Source organism: Camelina sativa, chromosome 17 (genome assembly GCF_030686135.1).
Source record: "Camelina sativa cultivar CO46 ecotype springtype chromosome 17, ASM3068613v1".
NCBI lineage: Eukaryota > Viridiplantae > Streptophyta > Magnoliopsida > Brassicales > Brassicaceae > Camelina > Camelina sativa.
The window spans coordinates 3,278,192-3,298,887 of NC_141896.1; the positions used below are offsets into that span (position 1 = coordinate 3,278,192).

General features: G+C 36.3%; 5 protein-coding genes and 1 non-coding gene across 7 annotated transcripts; 3 read left to right on the forward strand and 3 right to left on the reverse strand.

Moving 5' to 3' along the window:
• Positions 1 to 104: 104 nt before the first annotated feature.
• On the reverse strand, positions 105 to 3,119 carry LOC104755047 (protein CHLOROPLAST J-LIKE DOMAIN 1, chloroplastic). Its single transcript, XM_010477370.3, has 10 exons — positions 2,815 to 3,119; positions 2,386 to 2,485; positions 2,187 to 2,291; positions 2,016 to 2,093; positions 1,870 to 1,925; positions 1,715 to 1,772; positions 1,390 to 1,515; positions 1,197 to 1,292; positions 883 to 954; positions 105 to 488 (listed from the first exon to the last, which is right to left on the reverse strand). The coding sequence occupies exons 1-10, from the start codon at positions 2,991 to 2,993 to the stop codon at positions 426 to 428; spliced, it is 933 nt and encodes a 310-aa protein (XP_010475672.1). The 5' UTR covers positions 2,994 to 3,119; the 3' UTR covers positions 105 to 425.
• TRNAR-CCG (transfer RNA arginine (anticodon CCG)) lies at positions 3,080 to 3,152 on the forward strand. Its single transcript has one exon. It is a non-coding gene; the product is annotated as a tRNA-Arg (tRNA).
• Positions 3,153 to 4,686: 1,534 nt separating this feature from the next.
• Positions 4,687 to 6,336, forward strand: LOC104755048 (phosphoenolpyruvate carboxylase kinase 1). Its single transcript, XM_010477371.3, has 2 exons — positions 4,687 to 5,652; positions 5,790 to 6,336. The coding sequence occupies exons 1-2, from the start codon at positions 4,851 to 4,853 to the stop codon at positions 5,840 to 5,842; spliced, it is 855 nt and encodes a 284-aa protein (XP_010475673.1). The 5' UTR covers positions 4,687 to 4,850; the 3' UTR covers positions 5,843 to 6,336.
• Positions 6,337 to 9,962: 3,626 nt separating this feature from the next.
• On the reverse strand, positions 9,963 to 12,922 carry LOC104755049 (sialyltransferase-like protein 1). Of its 2 annotated transcripts, none has more exons than XM_010477372.3 (11): positions 12,675 to 12,922; positions 12,476 to 12,558; positions 12,197 to 12,283; positions 12,041 to 12,118; positions 11,867 to 11,958; positions 11,578 to 11,779; positions 11,362 to 11,452; positions 11,204 to 11,262; positions 10,861 to 11,009; positions 10,603 to 10,684; positions 9,963 to 10,516 (listed from the first exon to the last, which is right to left on the reverse strand). In XM_010477372.3, the coding sequence occupies exons 1-11, from the start codon at positions 12,778 to 12,780 to the stop codon at positions 10,118 to 10,120; spliced, it is 1,428 nt and encodes a 475-aa protein (XP_010475674.1). In that variant the 5' UTR covers positions 12,781 to 12,922; the 3' UTR covers positions 9,963 to 10,117. The 2 variants fall into 2 exon arrangements, with proteins under 2 accessions (XP_010475674.1, XP_087352036.1); XM_087495910.1 differs by having other exon boundaries at positions 12,483 to 12,558; positions 12,675 to 12,854.
• A 20-nt stretch (positions 12,923 to 12,942) lies between these two features.
• On the reverse strand, positions 12,943 to 14,151 carry LOC104755050 (ENTH domain-containing protein C794.11c-like). Its single transcript, XM_010477373.2, has 3 exons — positions 13,983 to 14,151; positions 13,687 to 13,809; positions 12,943 to 13,504 (listed from the first exon to the last, which is right to left on the reverse strand). The coding sequence occupies exons 1-3, from the start codon at positions 14,099 to 14,101 to the stop codon at positions 13,048 to 13,050; spliced, it is 699 nt and encodes a 232-aa protein (XP_010475675.1). The 5' UTR covers positions 14,102 to 14,151; the 3' UTR covers positions 12,943 to 13,047.
• Positions 14,152 to 15,072: 921 nt separating this feature from the next.
• On the forward strand, positions 15,073 to 20,675 carry LOC104755054 (putative ADP-ribosylation factor GTPase-activating protein AGD14). Its single transcript, XM_087494793.1, has 13 exons — positions 15,073 to 15,521; positions 15,909 to 15,970; positions 16,843 to 16,930; positions 17,018 to 17,079; positions 17,201 to 17,297; positions 17,670 to 18,065; positions 18,187 to 18,726; positions 19,033 to 19,125; positions 19,208 to 19,294; positions 19,423 to 19,509; positions 19,806 to 19,938; positions 20,078 to 20,120; positions 20,292 to 20,675. The coding sequence occupies exons 1-13, from the start codon at positions 15,423 to 15,425 to the stop codon at positions 20,344 to 20,346; spliced, it is 1,842 nt and encodes a 613-aa protein (XP_087350919.1). The 5' UTR covers positions 15,073 to 15,422; the 3' UTR covers positions 20,347 to 20,675.
• The last annotated feature ends 21 nt before the right edge of the window (positions 20,676 to 20,696 follow it).

The following is a 20,696-nucleotide window of genomic DNA, read 5'->3' on the forward strand; positions in this document are numbered from 1 at the left end:
ACCTGACCTGACGTTTATCTTATCTAACCCAACCAATCCGAACGTACCTCAAGACATCTATTCTGATGATTTTTCTCAGCACCAAGATATTAAGATATCAAACCTTGCTCAAACACAACAGTTTTATTAATAAGCAGACTTCTGAAAAAGTTGGAACCACTTGCTTAACATAGAAAACTTAGAAAAAATCCTTCAACATGCGAGCCCCAGCATTAAAACTACATAGAGATGACTTAAGATTCTAAGGGATTCTCTCTTGCTAAACTTACCTGATCGTTTCCACAAAAAATGTTATACCCCATCTCTCCGTAGAACATAAACTTTTTTCATCTCAAACTCTCGTAATATCTCACAGCCACAGGCTATACAGCATAACTTCGCCAAAAGCATCAAATAGATCAACTCTCCACTGGGGCTCTCTCGCATTATCTGTAATACGACGCTATAACATAGAGCATGAAAGCCGATGACGCCGTCACTATAAGTTCCTGCAACCCAATCAATATCAACATCAAAACCCTGGTTGATAGTTGTCACTTATGGAACTATTTTATTTCGAGATTAGACCCTTCTATTTTGTTCAATTTTAGTTCAGCAATTATGGCAACGCATATCCAACTTTGTTGTTCTCATTTCATACCTACCACTTGTGCATCTAATTTCATCTCAGTAGATGTGTACACGTAACCTATGGATGTGACCAGTCAATTATATTCCAAATAAACGGCACAGTCATCTACAACCTAATCAACTAGTGTTGTTCGTTGGGGCTTAGCCAGCAATTGACAAAAATATCCAAAATCATCGTTTTGTATGGCTCTAGTTAAGTAAGGGAAGGTTTCAGGAACAAGAGAGATAGGGGGGATATGCAAGAAGACTAACCTGGTTATTGTAAAGAACAATGGGTATGGAGTTGCCCATGTACTCGATGACATTTAAGATTCCGGTGTAGGCCTGCAAAGCATGATTCACTATGAGTTAATCATAGTATATAATCAATTAAAAAGAATTTTGATATATCTAATAACTACTAACTAGATCCAACAATCAGGAGCATCCAAAAAATAATGTTTTGACACTGTGGGTTGTATTTATATCTCGGATGTCGCTTTCTTTGAGTAAAGTTCAACCATTACCAGATAGTGCAACATAAAACAGAATCTTTAAAATAGTGGAGTCTTGATGGATATACATACCAAAGATGCCACAAGTATAGAGCCGAAAACTAGTGAAAGCGAACGAAGAAGCCTCTTTCCCATTCTCAATCCTCGTCCACTTTCTTCACCTTCCTCCTGCAGTCAGTATCAAACATCAATGCTCATCAGGACTAGAAGAGCCACCAGGTGTACCAACATAAAAATAAGGCTTCTATATTTCTTTAAAACTCACGTTATATATTGGAGATGAAGGTGCTTCAAAGGATTTTAATTTCTCAAAAATTCTGTAAACAAATGCAAACGACATGAACTGCAGCGGTTTGTATTCAACATTACGTTGTATCGCAATCCATGCACTCTGCAAAAAGAAAGAAAAAGAGAAAGTGAGAGTATGCATACATATGTGAGAAACGAGCCACTTTTTCTGAAAGAAACCAGTCATTTCAAATGAAGCATGATGTCTTGAATACATAAAGGCTACAGATGTTAAAATAGCAAAATCGACACTTTTAAAATAGCAACATGATCCTCAAACTTTATTCTTCTGGAACACTTACAAACACAACTGATATTGCTAGGTTGATCAACACATCATTTTTGGGCGACTTGGAAAACCTGGAACAACACGGATCAACAAATCATGATTAGCAATATATCATCCTTTTGAAGGATCAAAAGCAAAAATATGAGTAGACTCATAAAGAAACTTTACCTAGGACCCCATGGTATCATGGGCTGCTTATCAGCATACTTAATATCCTTAGAAACCTGCATTATAAGAAATTCACAGAGGATTAAGAAAGATAGTAAATAGAGTCCAAGACGGCAAACGACACAAAGGAGGGGCACAAAACATACCTTGAAAGAACCGAAAGTCACACCCTTTTTCCTATTCATCAACTGGGCATACATGAGCTTATCATATGCTTTCTCAAGCTATCAAAAAAAGGTAAAACAGAAACGTGTTAAGAAGAAACAAAGAGAAACCATTACTTAACAGGACTCCATCAAAAGAGAGAGGTAACCTACTAGAGCAGCAGTGGCTTCATCACCACTCCTCTGAGCATCTTTAAGTTTCCTTCCATAAGTTTGCTTGATCTTGTCAAATCCCTCTATAGGGTTAACACCAAGAACCTGAGAAGATATGCAATCATGTCTTAAGAACTGCAGAATAAAACAATGTGACCAACAAAAATAAGACCTTTCCAGGACTCTAGAGATCAATTACCTCATATGGGTTAAAGTCAGCATCGGACTGTGGACTTCCAGCAGCAGACGAAGCAGCACGAATCACAATCCTGCTCTGCAACACCCTTCCTTGGGGAAGCCTGAAAAAATTCAAACATCATAATTACAAAATTTACAATGACAACGTTTAGGAACTGATCTGAAATTGAGCACATCGATGGCGATTCCTAAAGTCTAACTGAAAGTTATAAACTTTATAGCCAACTGTAAGAAGAAGAAGCAGAATTCAATTGACAGGAGCTTTATGAATGAAAAGATGAGGGCTTTTGTTCACAAAATTCGTAAGTTTACAATAATCCTAAGTAAGACAGAAGAAACTAGCAAACGATGTAACATCCAATGATAAAGCCACTGTAGAAGAAAACTTGAAAAAAGGTAGCAGCTTCAAGGGCAGAAAGGGGGAAAGTACCTGAGAAAAGAAGGCGATTTGGGAGAGCGAAGAGTGAGAAGAGAGTTCCTATGAGCAATTTGAGGATGAGGGTAACGAAGCGCGTTGGATATTGAGCAAGCCATGATGGAGCAGGAGGACACAGAAGTAGATAGTGCGAGAGGAGCCATGGCAGAGAGAGCTGGTGTGTAGGGGGGCATCAAAAGGAAAATTAAAAAAGTGAATGTGTTCGGTGAAGTTCAGATCCTTAAATAAATAATAACTACAACCTCACATTGACAAGTAAGTTCGCGTGGCCTAATGGATAAGGCGCTCGCCTCCGGAGCGGGAGATTGTGGGTTCGAGTCCCATCGTGAACGTTTGCCCCAGACCGGTCCTATCTTCTAAAGATTGCTTCTGCTAAATAAATGTTTTGGACCTCCAACTTGTCACGGCCTAATTTCGGCCCAATCTGATTATCAGGCCAACCGTAATTTTCAGCCCAGCTTTATTGTCTTATTGTTTTCTTTTTCCTTAGTTTTGTTTTCGTGGGCCTGATAATGTTTCTACTCAAAATTGTTACTTTTCCAAGGACAATCTCCCAATTTAATACAAAACATGCTACACTTTATTGCACTTTTTTTTAGTAGAGTACATGTATAGCATTACTCACTCACTTTTTGAGAGGCATATTCAACATTTTGTACGAAACAAAGTAATGCAAGTAGTTTGAAGAAGACCAATATACATGAAATAGCCTGAAAATGTAGCTGGATTCATGATGTGTTCTATTGTTAGTAAGAGCGATGACGCTGTATAGAAACAAAACAGCAGGTAGGAAAAAAACATGGATCATCAGTAGCAGTAATAAAATTGTTAATTTAGAGATTTTATAGTGATGTAATATGATGATGGTAATGGTGTTTAGTGTAACATTTATATAGTTCTTATATTATTTTTAAGGTCACTGGTATATTAATATTAATATCGATCGATGTTGATGTGTAAGACTCATGTTCTTTGAATAATGAGCATAATGCAGACCGTATAATGCAAGAGCTGATTTGGTTCACTGGAATTTTTATTTAACTGTATGATAACTTGAATACAATATTAGACTTATGTTATGACCGTTTCAAAGAATAAAACAAATTCTTGAATGTAGATTTTTTAAAAAAATGGTTACGAATGTAAGGTCATCTGCATTGGCAGAACAGTTTGGATGTTCTTAACCCAATAAAATGATAAATATATTAAACAGTGCTTATAGAATACTTTTTTGGGTTTTGATGTAGAATTGATTTTGGCTTAGTTCTAAGCTGATGTGGCAAGCTCTGAATGGATACAACTTTTTGCAAACAATTTTTCACAAATTAAAAGAGGATTTAATTGAGAATATATGGAATAAATTTGAACATTAAACTATGTATTAATTAAATAAAATGTTTGTGTGCTTTAATTAAGTAATATATTTGTTTGTTTTTTATCTTTAATGTTTTTTTGTTTCATAAAAATTTGGTATTGTATTTTAAATTTTAATAAAAGTTTTATAAATTTACAATTTAAATGTTATTTTTAAATTTTTTATAAATGTAATATGTTTAAGATTATTATATTATTAAATCTTATGATCTTAAATATATTCTTCCAATAATAAACATTTTAACAAAAGATCTAAACTAATGATCTTACATTATTTTCATAATATTTTTACTTTAAAAACACCCAAAAATATTCCCCAATAAAAATGCCCTAAATAAAACTGCATACATAAATATATATATAGAAAAAATAAAAAAGCTTAGAAATCTTATCGAAGTAAAATCCAAAATAAAGATAGATTTTGGATTCGCAAATAATATCTGAAATCCTATTTTTAAGTCAAATAAAATTAAAATGAAAAAATCGGAAGTTAACGAAAAAACTACCAAAAAAAAAAAGAAAAAAAAAACATGTAGGCATCAAAAAGAATATTCTTAAGAATTAAGGCTATAAAAATAAGGTAGAGCCGACTCAAAGTGCTCTTCTTAACTCACAACAACCTAACAAACAACAAATACAAACAAAGAGTGGATATTATGACTTGCAGCCAAACACTCGCAAACAACAACAACAAATACCAGATCTGCGAGGAGATCGGACGTGGCCGTTTCGGCACCGTCACTCGCGTCTACGCTCCATCCACCGGTGATTTCTACGCCTGTAAAACCATCGACAAGGCCTCTCTCTCCGACGACCTTGACCGCGCCTGTATCGACAACGAGCCTAAGCTCATGGCTCTCTTGTCATACCACCCGAACATCGTTCAAATCCACGATCTCGTCGACACTGACTCGACTCTCTCTATTTACATGGAGCTCGTTGATCCTTCCGTTTCGATCTACGACCGTCTCGTCTCTTCCGGAACTTTCTCCGAGTCTCAGACGGCTTCCTTCGCTAAACAGATTCTCCAAGCGCTGTCGCATTGTCACCGATACGGCGTCGTTCACAGGGATATTAAACCGGAGAATATTTTGGTAGATCTACGAAACGATACGGTTAAGATCTGCGATTTCGGCTCGGGGATTTGGTTAGGCGAAGGGGAGACGACGGAAGGAGTCGTCGGAACGCCGTATTACGTGGCGCCGGAGGTTCTGATGGGGTACGAGTACGGAGAGAAGGTGGATCTGTGGAGCGCAGGAGTCGTTCTGTACACGATGCTCGCTGGAACACCACCGTTTTACGGAGAGACGGCGGAAGAGATATTTGAAGCGGTTTTACGAGGAAACCTGCGTTTTCCGACGAAGGTGTTCAGGGGAGTGTCGTCCATGGCGAAAGATTTCTTGAGGAAGATGATTTGTAAAGATGCTTCTAGAAGATTCTCAGCCGAGCAAGCTCTGAGTAAGTTATTCCAAAATCCATCAGATCTGTTTCTGTTTTTTTTGCATTTAATATTTATTTTTTAATTAATGTTAGATTTGTTACCTCTACATAGAGATCAAAAAACTAATAGTGGTGTGTTATTATGGATAATGCAGGGCACCCATGGATTCAAAGGGCAGGAGAAGCAGAGGAGGAGAGATTCATCTAAAAGATTCTGTCTGTGGTCTGTGGGGAGAATCAAAAATAAATAAATAAGAGTAGCGAATGGGAGTGATAGCTTATCATCGTTTCTTTTTATCTAACAAGTACGAGAAGTGTCTTTGTGTTTCTGTGTGAGTGGTCTTCGGCATATGTAAAAATTTTGGCTTTTGGGGCCATTGTAGATTCCGCCTGCCTTACCTAAGAAGACTATGGAAAACAAGCATAAAAAAAAGGAGCTGAATAAGTTGATGGCCAAAGCTTTGTGTGTGGCTTCTTCTGTTTGAGTTTGGCAATGAGTTTTTTTTTTTTTTTTTTTTTTCCTTTTTGTGAATTTTGAAGGCTTTTTGATAAAGTCTTTTAATTAGGAGACGGTAATGTAGAGGATAACGATCTTTTTCCGCCTTTTACGGGTTTTTTTTTTCCATGTGGGTGAGTAAAAGGATGTGAGAATGCAGAGTTGTACTCTTCTTTTTAATCAATAATATAAGCTTTTTTTATGTATTTTGCTTTTTTTTATCCCTAATCTAATCTTATAAGTAACTTATTTAATCTTATCTAATCTAAATCAATTAAATTTGACAACAAATGAATATGTCGTCGCTGAGAGATTCCTGGAGAGAAACCGTATCCTTTGTTATTTTTTTTTTTGCTGGTTTTACAAAAATTTCAGATCTTTGTTATCTTATACTTTCATATCATTTTTTATTGTTGTTGTTTTATATTTCAGATCTTTGTTTTGACATGACAAGTTGTCTCAAATTTTGTTAACTTGGGTTACTGATTATACAAGTTAAAATATATTTAACAACATTATTGTCCCTTAACCTGTTAGGGTTTGACACATGTCAATAATTCAAGTATTATTTTTCCAGTTTTATTTTTTAAAGTTCATTATGAATTTATGATAAACTTTTTTTCCATCTTCTAGAATCATTTAAGATTTGATATATGTTAGTACTAGTTAATAATACTTAATACTACTAAAATAAAATTACTCGGTTACATGCAGATCCTTTAATCTAGTGTCTTTGATAACACTCCACCGGTTTTTATAAAGTTAGTGCATGCTTTTCGTAATAGATCAAACTTTTTTCACTCATGACTTTTTTGATGCGTACAAAGATGTACGGTGACGGAGAGAAAAACGATGTACGGTAAGCTAGCTAGTTAGGTACGTTTCTCTTCTATTTTCCCAAAATTCCCACTTTTCAAAAATTCCAAATCAACATCACTTTTTCTTTTTTTTTTTTACATTTGCAAAGTCAGATTATAAGAAGAATAAACCAAGTATCGTCCTAGCACATAATCTCCTTGTCTGCCCCAAATATATATTGGAATCTTTTTCAAGAAAAAGAAAGAAGCAAAACCCACAAGGTAAACATGAACTTTTTTGTTTGTTAGAAATGAGCATATCTTCTAAGCATATTCTCTTTCAGAAAATTAAATCAGACGAAATTTCCAAATCTCCATAAGTCAGGTATTCCCACGTTAGTTAGTATATGCCGTGGATCAACCCCCTAATTGATTCCTTTCTTGTATGGGACTCCTTAAGTTTATAACGTCACTCATGATGAATCTTCCGAGTCAGCGGAAGAGACTACCAATTTGATTTAACAATTCAAAAACATAGTTATTCTTTGTTTTTATTAGGTTCTCGTAATTATAGTCCATTAATGAAATAAATGTGAACGCATAAAAATTCCCCTTCCATGAACGCATGAAAGGATCCTACAATAATTGAAAAAGACAATATAGATTAAATTACTAACCATAGTTCGGTAGTCCTAATCAAAGGAATAAATATTTTTGTATTGCATATTGCGTGATACCTCACATTCCCTGTGACATGCATTAGCATGCCCATAACACTCTATTATTATTACTAGCTCCGATTATACAATAACTAACAAAAAAAAAAGATCTTCATTAAAAAAAAAAAAGAAGAAGCTTATTCATATCGATTGTGACAGTTATAAATCGCATGTCACGTAACTGCGTGGCATAGTATATAGTATTAGTGTATTCATCAATCATCATCAACACAACATTTTTATAGTGGTGTTAAGTATCGTGGAGGCTTGCAATGAATCCACTAACGTATGATTTGTGTAGAATTCATATTTTAATGCGGACGTGGAATCATTTGATAAAAAGAAAAGATGGAATCGTTTTATCCGCAGAGCTCCTCCATTCTTATATTATATTTTCTCCCTCTCTCTCTTTTGAAATGCATTAAAATGAATAAAACAATATAGTTTGACAAAAAAAATTATATGAATAAAACAATATAGATGAAAAATCAAATCGATAGCTCAATGATATAAAACAAATTTTGAGAGAAACTAACGAGGGGAGTAGACAACACAACACAATGGCCCTACCCATGTGGTACGTTTAGCTTAATGGATAAATATCTCATCGATGACTCTTGAGGTCTTATTATGGGTATTATATAATCCTGACAAAAAAAATATATATATATATATAACCCATAATTTGTGCAAGCAACAAGTAATATTGTTACCGATACGACTACTTTGACTGAATATAATACAGTTTAAAATATTGTCAGATCCAGAGTTTGAATGTAGTACTATACTATTACTAATACTAACTATATAATTGTATTAGCTAGAAAACGAGTAAATGCGATTTTAAAAGAATCCAATTCTGTAAGGAACATGCTAGAAGAAACAACGTTAAACCTAACTTATTGAAACCGAACCTAACTTACATATCTTGAAAGCTGTCAAAGCCTTATAAGATACCGACATTTTTCACTAGTCCCTAACTGCGACATATATCGAGAAACGTATAATTGCAATAAACAAATAGTCCCACAAAATTATTTGTACCGTTGTGGGGAATCCGTCTCTTGGAGACGCGTCAAAGCCAAATGCAAAGTTTTAGGAGTAGGACCCAAAATACGACTGGTGGTGATCAGCGGCTTGACAGATCACGTCATGTGGTCGACCGAAGAATCAACTACGTGGTGGTTGATAAGCTATCTTTCATTAGCCCATTTGTCTTTGGATAGTAGCGATGCCGTATATTTTATATAATTGTCTTTCTCCATTTCTTTTTTTTCTTTTTCTTAAATTTTGTCGATATATATGCCCAGAGATGGTTCGTACGGTAGCCTCGGAAGTCAAGAACAGAAAAAGAAGCAATCACGTGGGTGAATAAACAATCACGTACTATCCAATGCGCCTAAGAAAAAAACAAAAGGAAAACTAACGATAATAAACTAACTCATGTGGTTGATTATTCATCTTATAGACTAAAACCAGAGGATTTTAAGGTTTTTATTATGATTTTAATTGTGGTTGACTGGTTGATAAGCATTTTTAGAATGTTCTTCTTTTACAAGCGGTGAAAACGTTCGGTCGACGACATTAGGACGGAACTACCGACCCAAGTAATATTATTGTTAAAATGGTTATGAACTCCATTATGTATACCTTTGTTTAATTAGTATTATTTTGCGGCGTACGTAGCGACAGATTCACGATGATTATTTGATAAATGATTTGTTGTTTACAAAGACAAAGGTCAGCAAGGTTCATGCCTTGGTAAATGTGTATACTATCTAAAAATATTATTGTTGGAAACATAACTGAAAAGAGGGGTTAGTCAAGTTCAAAAAGAGAAGATATTTTGTTTGGGAAATAAGAAGTGGGGAAGTGTGTATACAAAAACTAAACACTTTGCCGTGCATGTTCATGCCTGAAAGAAGAAAATTCCACTTCATGAAACGATGGTTTTCTTAAGTTCTTATTCCATCAATTCTTTGCAGTTTCGTGGCTATACCCAAATTATATGTACGAAAGTACCTTGTTATGATTAACTTCGAATAGGAAAAATTTGAGTAACTTCTTATTGGACCAACTATTTTCAGTTATGTCCTTATTTTGTAGGTAATTTAGGTATACCCAATAAAACAAAACCATAAAAGGGCCCAACTTCTCGACCTTATGATCCTTGTTACGGACAATCTTGTTTGTTTGTCGGAAAATCGCACCTGTAAAAAACCTGAAGACTCCTATTGCTTTACCCACAAAAAGAACATCAATAAATGCTCTCTACTGTTCTGTATCTCTCTGAACTCTGTTTATAACAAAATCAACTTTTGGAAGTAAATGAAGTTACTATAGCCTGGTTGCCTCAAGTCGTTCATTGTAACAGATATGGATAACTAATTGATCAAAACAGAACTTAACCTTTACTTTGTCAGCTCAGTTGGACTTCAAAAATTGAACCTTTACAAGATGATGAACAACATTTACGCCTCTAATTTTAGTGGATGCCTCACGCAAACCAGATCGTCCAGTTTATTTCCATCCATCTTGTACTGTGACACCCCTTTCATTTGGATATAGTGATCCCTAGCTTCCTTTCTTAAACTCTTCAATGGCATCACTTCCCATTTCTTGTAATTTGACTTCTTCCTGATCTCACTCATGTCCGGCGATCCCGAGACTGGTCCTTTTGTCGGGTCTGCGTCGCCCCACACTTTACAGTTACCGAATTGTCCTAACCCATCCCTCTTCGAATTAGTTGGCTGTTGGCTTCTTTGTAGGCGTAAGGCAGCTGCATGAGCTCGGCTTATCATTTCACGACTTGGCACACTTGACCAGTCCTCCTTTCTCTGGGATCTCATGGGAGAATGGATCCGGATTACCTGCCAAGCATGATTTCTTTAGAGAGACCACAAAAGGGTTAACGTTTAGATCAAACAGAATTAAGGTTTTGACAAGTTATCCGTACACCAAGACACTCTAGAAGTTGGTAGTATGCCCTTCCTTGTAGTGGGTTGTGCCCTTTCCTTGGCGTGGAAAAGTAACGCGTCCTGTATTGAATTTAAAGATACAAAGTGAGGAAACATGACAATTTATCTCTAGAAGTGTACTTCACTTTTCCCGATAACCAAGGTAAATTATTATCAGATTCGAAGTATCCATTTTCCTAAACAGCTTTGGAGTGTAAGAGATAGCAATATGGATGAAAGTTATTTAGGATACTTGCCACTCTGTGTATCCAGGATCGACTGTGAAACCATATATGTCAACGATATCGCACATAGACAATGCTAGTTCAATGGATTTCATCCCGGTTCCTTTTGCACCTCTGCGTAGAACAATTCCTTGGAAAAGATAAACAGGGTTGGGTATACCCTGTTACAAAATAATGTAAAGCCGTGTAAGAACACCCTGTAACTCATGTATAAAAGCGACTGCAAGGATTCAGCATTCAGTCTCTTCAATTGTGTTATTGAAGGGGCATTGTTACAAACTACTACAGTGGAAGTTGTAAAAAAACACGGTCATGGTGGAAAAAAAAGGAAAAATAAAGAAGACAGTAATTATACCTTTATCATTTCGTTGAAGTCTCGGTGGGTCACACTTTTAATTATAAGCACCTCATTGTCTGCAGTAAATGACAGTTCAGAAGGTTACATCAGAAGGACAAAGCTACAATGAGTGCTTGAAGATAATCATAATTTGTCTACTATGAGCACTAACTAACCAGACCCATTGAGAATCTTAACCATGTTACGAGCTGCACCACGAACAACTAGTCGGAAATCCCTTTTTACTCCTACGTACTTGGCATACTTCTGCAACAAAATATAACATAAATATAAGCAATGCCAGTAAAGGAAATCAAAACTCCACACTTCGTCGAAACAGCAATCGGGAAACTCAAAGAAATCACAAACGAGAATGTTAGACATATAACTACCTCATTGACAGGAGCTTCATTGTCTCGAAATACAGCATCATGACTATCAATCTCTTCTCCGAACTCAGTTTTTAACAGATCTCCAGAATTTCCAACAACAGCGCACTTATGAAACTGCCGAGGGTGGAAAGGAGGCTTCGCCGGAAGGATCACATTAAGATGCTCCTCACACAATGTACGATTATAACACTTCTCAGCTCCCCTGAAACCCGAAAGATCAAAAGAGCTCAACAAGAAATAATCAAATAACACAAGCAAAACCATTAGACAAGACGTGTAGGGTTCATACAGCTGTGCAATTCTCAAAGCTGCATAGTCCAACCATCCATCAGGGCGTACATCGAGGTATTCTCTTGTCAATACTGTAGTCATATTCCGGTACTGCATTACTCAAACGCATCAGAATTCTAATGAAGTTCTCAAACAAGAAAATTCTAATCAAGAGAAAGAAAGAAGCACGAACCTGCTCCCATAAAAGAACCGCCTCACAGACATTATACTTGAACTCCAATGCCTCGAAAACTTTAAATTGTGCATTGTACTGTAATTGAAAGACATGATTCACTTCAAAACCAATGAAATACCAAAAAAAAGAAGCCATACACACATGTAAACATACCCAAGTGCTGTTAGTGCCTTCAGGGAACTTGAGGATCAAATTGCAGTGATCAATAATATGAGCAGAGAGTCCAAGCCCTCTCTTCGCCTGCATAAACAGTATAACATTATTCTAACTCCCAACACATCTTCCAAACTACAAAAACTCATCACAATCCCATAAACCTATACACTCTTCCAGATCAAAACTAGTGTGCAAGAACACATATATCCAAATCAAAGATGACGAATCCATAAAGAAACTTATAATTACAAAGAAATCTGGGAATTGGAGACAAACCACGCACTGTTGAACGCTGGATTGAAAACCTGACAAGATCTGGATATCTTCTTGTTGAAGATCTATTTTACGAGTATTACTAGCTGCGATATGAACAATAAAAAATTCGTTAGTTTACTCGAACAATTCAAGATGAGAGGTAAGTGTGAATGGTAAAAAGGAAGGAGACGGAAAGGTTTAAGCGACGGAGGAGGAGGACCTGCGAAGAAGGAAGATTGGATGGAGAAAAGGAAAACGGAGAAAACTGCGAGTCCGCAAAGAACTTGAAGTAGCGGCAGTTTCCGGCCAGCTTGGTGAGATCTCATTCTTCAAACCATGAGAGAGCGAACCCAAAGTGAGAGAGTGATCGATCGAATTAGAAACAGATGTCGCCGGAGATACTTCTAGTACGCCGTTGCAAGATCTATGTAATCCCAAGGACCAAAACCGCAAATAAAAAAAATCTCACGTGACTTTTTACTCAATAATAATAATAACCTCACGTGACCTTTAATGATTTTTTAATAGTACATTTTACAAAATTAACGCGTTACATGTTCGCATTAATTTGTGTCTTTGCTGAACAACGTAACTCAAATCGAAGAAGAAAGCAAGAGTTGAGCACTATTTTGTTCATTCTCAACGAAAGGATGATCATCTGCGATACGATCATTCTCACAAGTTTGGTGTTCGTCACTCGTGAACGACTTGTTGTCTCTTCCTTTGTTCGTTTCAGAATGTGTAACGAAACTCGAGTTTCCGAATCCTGTGATCCGACCAATGCTTTGCTTACGGGTTCTTTCTCTCTCGTCCTTAAGAAACATGTCATCTTCAAGCAATCTTAGTACCTTCTCGGCTATGTTTTGGACTTTTACACCACAATCGAATCCTTTCTCATCGAGCCACTCGATCTTTATGACATCTTCGATAATTACTCTCTCGTGTTGAAACTCATTGAATACACTTAGGGGGCCGTTGATCAACAAGTGGTTCAACATTGACAACGTGTTGTACATGCCGCGCCATTCCCTTCTATCAAACATTACCATTCTGAAAAAATAATACGAAAGTTATATAGTTACTAAATTTTGTAGGATTCTAATGGTTGTTGATTATGGTTATATATCTTCTTTAATTTATGGGGTAGTTTTGTATTGATGGATTTATTATTAGTGGTTAGATTATATATTTCTAAGTTGTTTTGCTTGAATCAAAGTGAATCAATATATAACCTTTGCCGTAGAATCCTCAAGATTCTTTGAAATTGATCGACCTCAAAAGAAGCTCTGGTTATGACCGCCATGGAACGTGCGTCTATTAACAAGTGAGCACTGCCCGTGATTTCTTCTGTCAATCTTCAAATCGGACGTGTCAACGCAAAATCCGTTAGTATAAGAGATCTCTTCTAAAATACGACACAACAACAAGTTTTGGTAATAAAAGTTACCTTATACGTAAGTTTCAAAAATTTAACAGATTTATAAGCTTAGCAGTAATGGTTTCTAGAAATTTAGTAAAGATGACTCACAGTTCTTCTGCAGTAACGTCGGTTACGGCGAGACGAGCAGTCTTGATCTTTTCCTTGATGAAGAAAGAAGCTTGCTTCTTAAGTTCATGGAACACCGGATTTTGCATAAGCTTAGACATCTCTAACTGTTGATACTCAATGAACAAACATAATCAATATATCTATATAGATCTATAGTACTGCCTTCGATATATATATATTTGAAGTACCTTGTCAGAATTGCAATACGTACGTAAGGAAAACAACAACTCCACTATACCTAGAACAAAATAACCAACCACTACTCGTTGAACGTCAAAGGTATAAATTATAAACTATTAATGGATATGTGAGGAAGAAGAGACAAGAATCGGGGATTGAGAAATCGATGCTTTTATCTTTTAGTCTTGTATCGCCTCCGACAAACATATATATATATATATATATGTCATCTTAACTATTTCATTCTCATAATTAAGTAATATATACATTTTTAGATGCAATTAACGTGTTAAGAGATTAATTAAAGTGTAGTTTACTAAGACGACATGACATCACATATATATGTAACTAGTTTACTAAAAACTGTTCCATTTTGGTTTGATGAACTTTGATAGTGTATATATAACCATCATTTTTTTACAATTTTCCTAGCAAAAATCAATTTCTCCCATCTGTACACTAAAGGAAATAGTATTACTTATGCAATTGTAGCAACTAGCTTAGCATGTGAAGTGTGTGATACGAAAGTTTTGTGTGAATTAAGGTTAAAGCATCTTTAGATGCAATCAAAGTGTTTTAAGAGATTAAATATGCAATTAAAGTGTAGAGAGATTATTGTATAAGTTAATTTCGTCAAAAACATTAGGGTTAAGTAAACACTAAGACGATCATTATATGTACTTTACTACCTTTTTCGTTTTGGTTTAGTCAAACGTTTTAGTACTAGTGGTTAGTCACCTAACAGATGATATAACCATCATAACGAACCATATCTTAAAATCGAATATATAGTTTTTTTTGGGTTCATATAGATTATAGACTATAGAGTATGCATTGTAAATTTTGTTTTGATTCAATAATGATGGGTGTGGGTCAGGCAAAAAAGCCCACACACACATCAGATAAAGACGAATTAAAGGGAAACAACATGAGATTCTTTCTTCTTCTTCTTCCCTTTTTCTCAATCAAAACAAAAGGATAAAAAAAAAAAAAAGGCGTTTCTTTTTTCTCTTTCTCTATCTATCATCATCTCTTGTGAAATTCAAATTCGAGAGAGACCATTTGAAAAATCCAGCTCCCAAAATCGTTGATTTATCAGCGACTTCAAATAAAAAAACCCAACTTTTTTTTCCCCCAATTTCACGAAATCGCTTCCGTGAGTCAATCTCATCATCATCTGGGAACAGAACACTCTTCGTTTTTTTTGGGGGCTTATTTGTTGAAAGCGTCTAAAACGATATGATGGGAAGTAAAAGAGAAGAAGAGAGGAACGAGAAGATTATTCGTGGGCTTATGAAGCTTCCCCCTAATCGTCGTTGTATCAACTGCAATAGCCTTGTAATCTCTCCTCCCTTACACCCATTTTTAGTTTCTTTTGTGGGTTTCCCTCAAAGGCCTAATCTTGTGAGTGTCTTTTTTTGGTATCAACTGAGTTTTTGAACTGATGGGTTTCTTTGTTATTGTGTTTGACTTCAGCTTCTTCTTCTGTGGTTATCATTTGAAAGATATGTTTTTTTTTTTTTTTTTGGGGGGCTTTCGTTTGCTTGCTTTGATTATGTCCCTTGACGGGTTCATTAAGTGAAGTTAATCTCAAGTGATCTCTACTTATTTCCGAATACGGAAATCGAAAGCTTAGTTTTTTCTTTCATTCATTCGTGTGCCTTTAGATTTTAATTTCATTCCAGCTATTATAGTAAGGATTGATACTACTGAATACTGATGCAGGGACCTCAATATGTTTGTACAACTTTCTGGACTTTCGTATGCATGGCTTGTAGCGGGATTCAGTGAGTACCCTTCCTCTCTTTGCCAACTATTCCTCACCTGCCTCTCTGTTTCTTTTCTTATCTGATCATTTTTCTTCTATACATCTTATGCTTTCTTTCCTGATTTACTTTATTGTCTTACATTTACGGTTCTGTTGCTGGAATTTTGTAAAGCGGCATTACTTAAACCTTTTTGTTCAGGTCATTGAATATATTTCCGTAGTTGATAACTTGATATTAGTTAACGGAACACTCTTTGTCCAATTCATTGAATGTATTTCCTATGTTCATCCCACAATCAAGTTTTCTGCTATATTATAGCGCTATTGAGTGAATACTCACTTTACATTTCTGCAGACAAGACTAACAAATGATCCCCTAGAAACAAGGGTGATGCATTGTCTTACAATATACACTTTATCAAAATGTTTGATTGTTTTTCTGTGCTTTAATTTCGTTCTATGCACCTGATTACATTGTGAGCTAAATTTTCGACATCATTATAGTTGGTGGCGGACCTGTGCGTGTTATTTTATTACTCCTCTAACTTAACAACATAATCTTAATCTATTATGTGGCTCCCTTTTTATTTGTGTGTCTTCTCTTGATTTGGTATTTTTGTTTTTTTTAATGCAACTCTTATATGAGACTGGTTTTCACGGAAAAGGAAATATAGGTTTATGTATTATGAGCAAGTTTAATCTTTGGCATCTTTCATATGCAGTTAATAGGTTTCTCTTGATGTATATTTTTGAGTTTAGGGTTGTGTGGTGTACTGTGCATTTTTGTTTCGTATCTAAAGCACACTGCCATGATGTAGTGATGTCCCCACCTTTTCTTTATCTCTCATAGTTTCAGTTTTTCACCATTGATTTTATTTGAATAAACTACAGCCGTGAATTTACTCATCGTGTGAAGTCTGTATCAATGTCAAAGTTTACTTCTCAAGAAGTTGAAGTACTTCAAAATGGTGGTAATCAGGTAGAATCGATGCTATAGTCTCAGTTCTTAAATGTTTCTGGAGATATATGTTTCCCTATGTAGCTTATGAAAGTTTTCCATTTTCAGCGTGCCCGAGAAATATATTTGAAAAATTGGGACCATCAACGACAGAGACTTCCGGAAAACAGGTTTAAATAATTAGCTTTCACTGGCGTTCATGATTAAGCAGCAAAGATCATGGTTTCTTTATATCGAAAATATGATCTGTTTAAACTCCATGAACAGATATTGATGTTGTTTCTTTGGCAGTAATGCAGAAAGAGTTCGCGAATTTATCAAAAGTGTGTATGTGCAAAAGAAATATGCAGGTGCAAATGTTACGGACAAGCCTCTGAAAGATAGTCAGGCAAGATAATCTAGTTTCTTTTTCGTCATTTGAAAAATTATAAAACATAGCTTGCTTCATTTTTAGGTAAAATCCTATATCCAAAACAGCAATGATTTGCTAAAATGTATTTAGGTATTTCATGAAACTTTTGGTCTAAGTGTGTCCTATTGCTAGTACCTTTCTTTTTCATTTTAAGAGAAACAATTATACTTGAAGTTTCTTATCTAACAATGTTAGGTTTTATCAATTTTGCTCTGAGGCTGAAGGTTGTCATATAGTTCTTCTAATATCTGATGCTTATTATTTCTGTTTACTTGCTATATATTCAACATGTGCCTGCATGCAGAGAACATTTATTTATATTTCTTTTCCCTGTAATACAACTGACAGGACCATGGAAGTTCTGAAGATATGACTCGACGGGCCAACTCGTATCATTCTTACTCCCAAAGCCCTCCTTACGATTATCAGTATGAAGAGCGCCGTTATGGGAAAGTACCCTTGGGATTTGCCGGCAAGTCTGCTTCAGTGAGAGGTCTTCATGCCAAAGCCTCTAGTTTTGTATACAGCCCTGGACGTTTTAGTGATCATATGTTTGAAGACCAATTCGCAAATGAGGGATCTGCTCCAAGGGCTTCAGATTTTTCTGTGTCAAGTGGAGGAGATCCGTTCAGGTCTGATACACAGTCCCCAAACTTCCAGAAGGAAATTGAATTTCGTAGTCCCCAGTTTCACCATTCAAATCCCCCTCCAACTGAAAATTTATTTCCAGGCAGGCAACATCAGGTAATAACAACCTGCCTCCTCTAGAATGCTTGTTTGTTACATTTGAAAATCATCCGCTTGTGGAAAAAGTGAGTTTACTGATATTCCAACTTCTCAATCTTTCTTCAATTTCTTTCTCTAGAGAACTACAAGTGGCTTTGGGGAAGGCGTATCTGAAAGTACAGGAAGCCAGCAACCTTCAATAGCACCCCGATCTACTACTGTTCCTTTAGTAGCAGAGTCGACAAAGGCTCCTATTGATTTGTTTCAGTTGCCAGGAGCGCCAATGGCTCAATCTGTCAATACAGTTCAACCTTCAATAGCACCCCGATTTCCACCTACGAATGTTCATCAGCCTCCACAGACGTACTCATCCACCCCGACAGATTTGTTTGCTGGAAATTTGGGCCAGCAATCTACTTCAAGACTGCCAGACTTGTCTGCACCTAAGAACGAAGGGTGGGCTTCTTTTGATAATCCCATTCCTGCTGAACAATCTTCAAACGTTGTTAGCTCCTCTGGAGCTCCCCAGTTGGAAGTAAAAGATGAAGGAATCCCACAGCCTAGCACAAGCATGCAATGGCCACCATATCCATCTGTTGTGGACCAACATGCTTTGTCGATATCAAGTCCATGGCAGGATGATCTCTCGGATGTTGCTAAAAATGTTGCCGTTACCCCGGTTAGTCTTAATTCTCTATTCTGCCTTTTCGATTACACCAATTCGGGTGCAGCATGAGAAAATAACTAGGAAAGTGCTTGATGTGCTATCGCATCCTAGACATTGAAAATGATACTTCTTTTGTTAATGAAAATGATCCAATTTATCTTGGCTGGGCGAATTCGCTGGTCTCATGTTGTATGTATGTAGTTAGGCAAGCTGTAATCTGACAAACTAAATACTGTAATTAGCATTCCACAGTCACAAGATTAGCATACATACTAGGGAATGTGATGAACTAACTTTTACTCGGCGTGTTTTAAGCAGCCGTGGAATGCCTTTCCCGACTCTATTGAGGCCAACCCTTTGGAAAGTGGTAGGAATACTCACCAACAGCATTTGGAACCACAAGTTGTAGAGGTTGTTCCCTTTTCCCTTTATCATGTCAGTGTATTCTGGATTATCTCACTATTGATTCCTCAATGATTATGACAAGTCACAGGAATTAAGCAATGGTGTCACCCAAACAGCCACATTCCCTGCTGGCTCTTCTGGTTTTGATTTTCCAGGGAACATTGCCATGGCACAAGTATACTCCCCTCTTATGGTTCCAGTTATCTTTGCTGTTTTCTCCTATACTCTTATCGAGTGTCGACTATCTTTCAAACTTCCCTATCCGTTTTCTAGTCTTTGATCGATTCAAATCTTCATTCCCAGGAAGAAGCTTGGGAGCATGTAAACGAACAAAAGTCAGCTAATCCATTTGATCTCCCGTATGATTCCGAGTTTGACTCAAATGACATGGTATGTAGATCCTTGTTCACAGATATTTCTTGCAATCAAATTAGATCTCACACCATCATTTGTATGCAATGGTGTAATGTATTAAACCAGATAACCTCTGAATGTAGTTCATTCAAAGCTCATCTTAGCGTAGAGTTTGATAATATTTGCAAAGTGTCTATGGCATTATGGTTCATTTGGTAAAACACAACATATATTGTGGAAGATGCCCTACATTTACGTGTGTATATAGTATACATCAGTAGAAGCCTTGCAAATACTATGATTGACTTTGTCATGGTTGTATTTAATGCCAGTTCTTAGACGTGAGTTCGTTACAAGGGGCCCTACCTGATATCCAGACACTACCAACCTTCCTTAATGGTGCACAACCATGGCTCGTTCTAGATTCTGTACCCTCGTACTTACCTACTCCAGCAGTCGGGCAAGGTGATATTAAATTCGCGCTATAAATTATACCATTTTCTGTTTATTACAGTCCTGCAAGAAATTTAGCTTCTCACTATGTTGCATGAAATATCAAAACACAAGTGAGTATCCCATGTTCAGCCCCTTCAAACTTGTGCAGGTGGCGTAGCATGCATGGCAGGGGAAGCCTCATCTCAACTACAGTAAGTTTCACAGTGTCATAATGTAATCTTCACTTATATGATTCTGCAATGCGTTGAATGAAGAATTTATGATAGTAATCTACCATAAATAATATATGAAAAAATCATAATCTTTACGTTTTGTTTCTCTGTGGAGCTTATCTTTTGTCTTATTGCCTAACATGGATGTAGGAATTCTGCTGCACAAGGCACTGTTGCTTCTACTGGAGGCAATCCATTTGCTTAGTCACACCTAATTCTGCTTCATCGTCTTCTTCAGCTATGCGTAGATGCTTCATCTTTCTTGTTCATCTTCTAATTGATGCCTTCTATAAATTTGTTTTTATTCCAAAAGAAGAAACCAGCCTTACTGCGCAATGTGTTTGTTTCTTTGTTCGGAACCAGATTCAGCTGTATGTTACCTTTGATTTTTGAGTGTATTTGCAAGTGGACATACAAACCAATTGTGAAAGCGTTGAGGGTTGCAGTACCTTTTGTAAAGTTTCATCTTTTTATCAAACGGAACAAAATCATTGAATAAAAAATGCAGTCGCTGACAAACAATATACAAACCAATTGTAAAAACTAGACTTAGCA

Coding starts and splice junctions, on each gene's coding strand:
- LOC104755047 (XM_010477370.3), bottom strand. CDS start 2,993: ATGCCCCCCTACACACCAGCTCTCTCTGCCATGGCTCCTCTCGCACTA. Junction 1,516..1,714: donor TAGCAATATCAGTTGTGTTT/GTAAGTGTTCCA, acceptor TTCTTTTTGCAG/AGTGCATGGATTGCGATACA. Junction 489..882: donor TTGTTCTTTACAATAACCAG/GTTAGTCTTCTT, acceptor ATTGGGTTGCAG/GAACTTATAGTGACGGCGTC.
- LOC104755048 (XM_010477371.3), top strand. CDS start 4,851: ATGACTTGCAGCCAAACACTCGCAAACAACAACAACAAATACCAGATC. Junction 5,653..5,789: donor CTCAGCCGAGCAAGCTCTGA/GTAAGTTATTCC, acceptor TGGATAATGCAG/GGCACCCATGGATTCAAAGG.
- LOC104755049 (XM_010477372.3), bottom strand. CDS start 12,780: ATGAGATCTCACCAAGCTGGCCGGAAACTGCCGCTACTTCAAGTTCTT. Junction 12,559..12,674: donor CCAATCTTCCTTCTTCGCAG/GTCCTCCTCCTC, acceptor TTCATATCGCAG/CTAGTAATACTCGTAAAATA. Junction 10,685..10,860: donor GATCCTGGATACACAGAGTG/GCAAGTATCCTA, acceptor AATTCAATACAG/GACGCGTTACTTTTCCACGC.
- LOC104755050 (XM_010477373.2), bottom strand. CDS start 14,101: ATGTCTAAGCTTATGCAAAATCCGGTGTTCCATGAACTTAAGAAGCAA. Junction 13,810..13,982: donor GACGTTACTGCAGAAGAACT/GTGAGTCATCTT, acceptor TCCGATTTGAAG/ATTGACAGAAGAAATCACGG. Junction 13,505..13,686: donor TTGAGGATTCTACGGCAAAG/GTTATATATTGA, acceptor TTATTTTTTCAG/AATGGTAATGTTTGATAGAA.
- LOC104755054 (XM_087494793.1), top strand. CDS start 15,423: ATGATGGGAAGTAAAAGAGAAGAAGAGAGGAACGAGAAGATTATTCGT. Junction 17,298..17,669: donor AGCCTCTGAAAGATAGTCAG/GCAAGATAATCT, acceptor TACAACTGACAG/GACCATGGAAGTTCTGAAGA. Junction 19,295..19,422: donor GGAACATTGCCATGGCACAA/GTATACTCCCCT, acceptor CTTCATTCCCAG/GAAGAAGCTTGGGAGCATGT.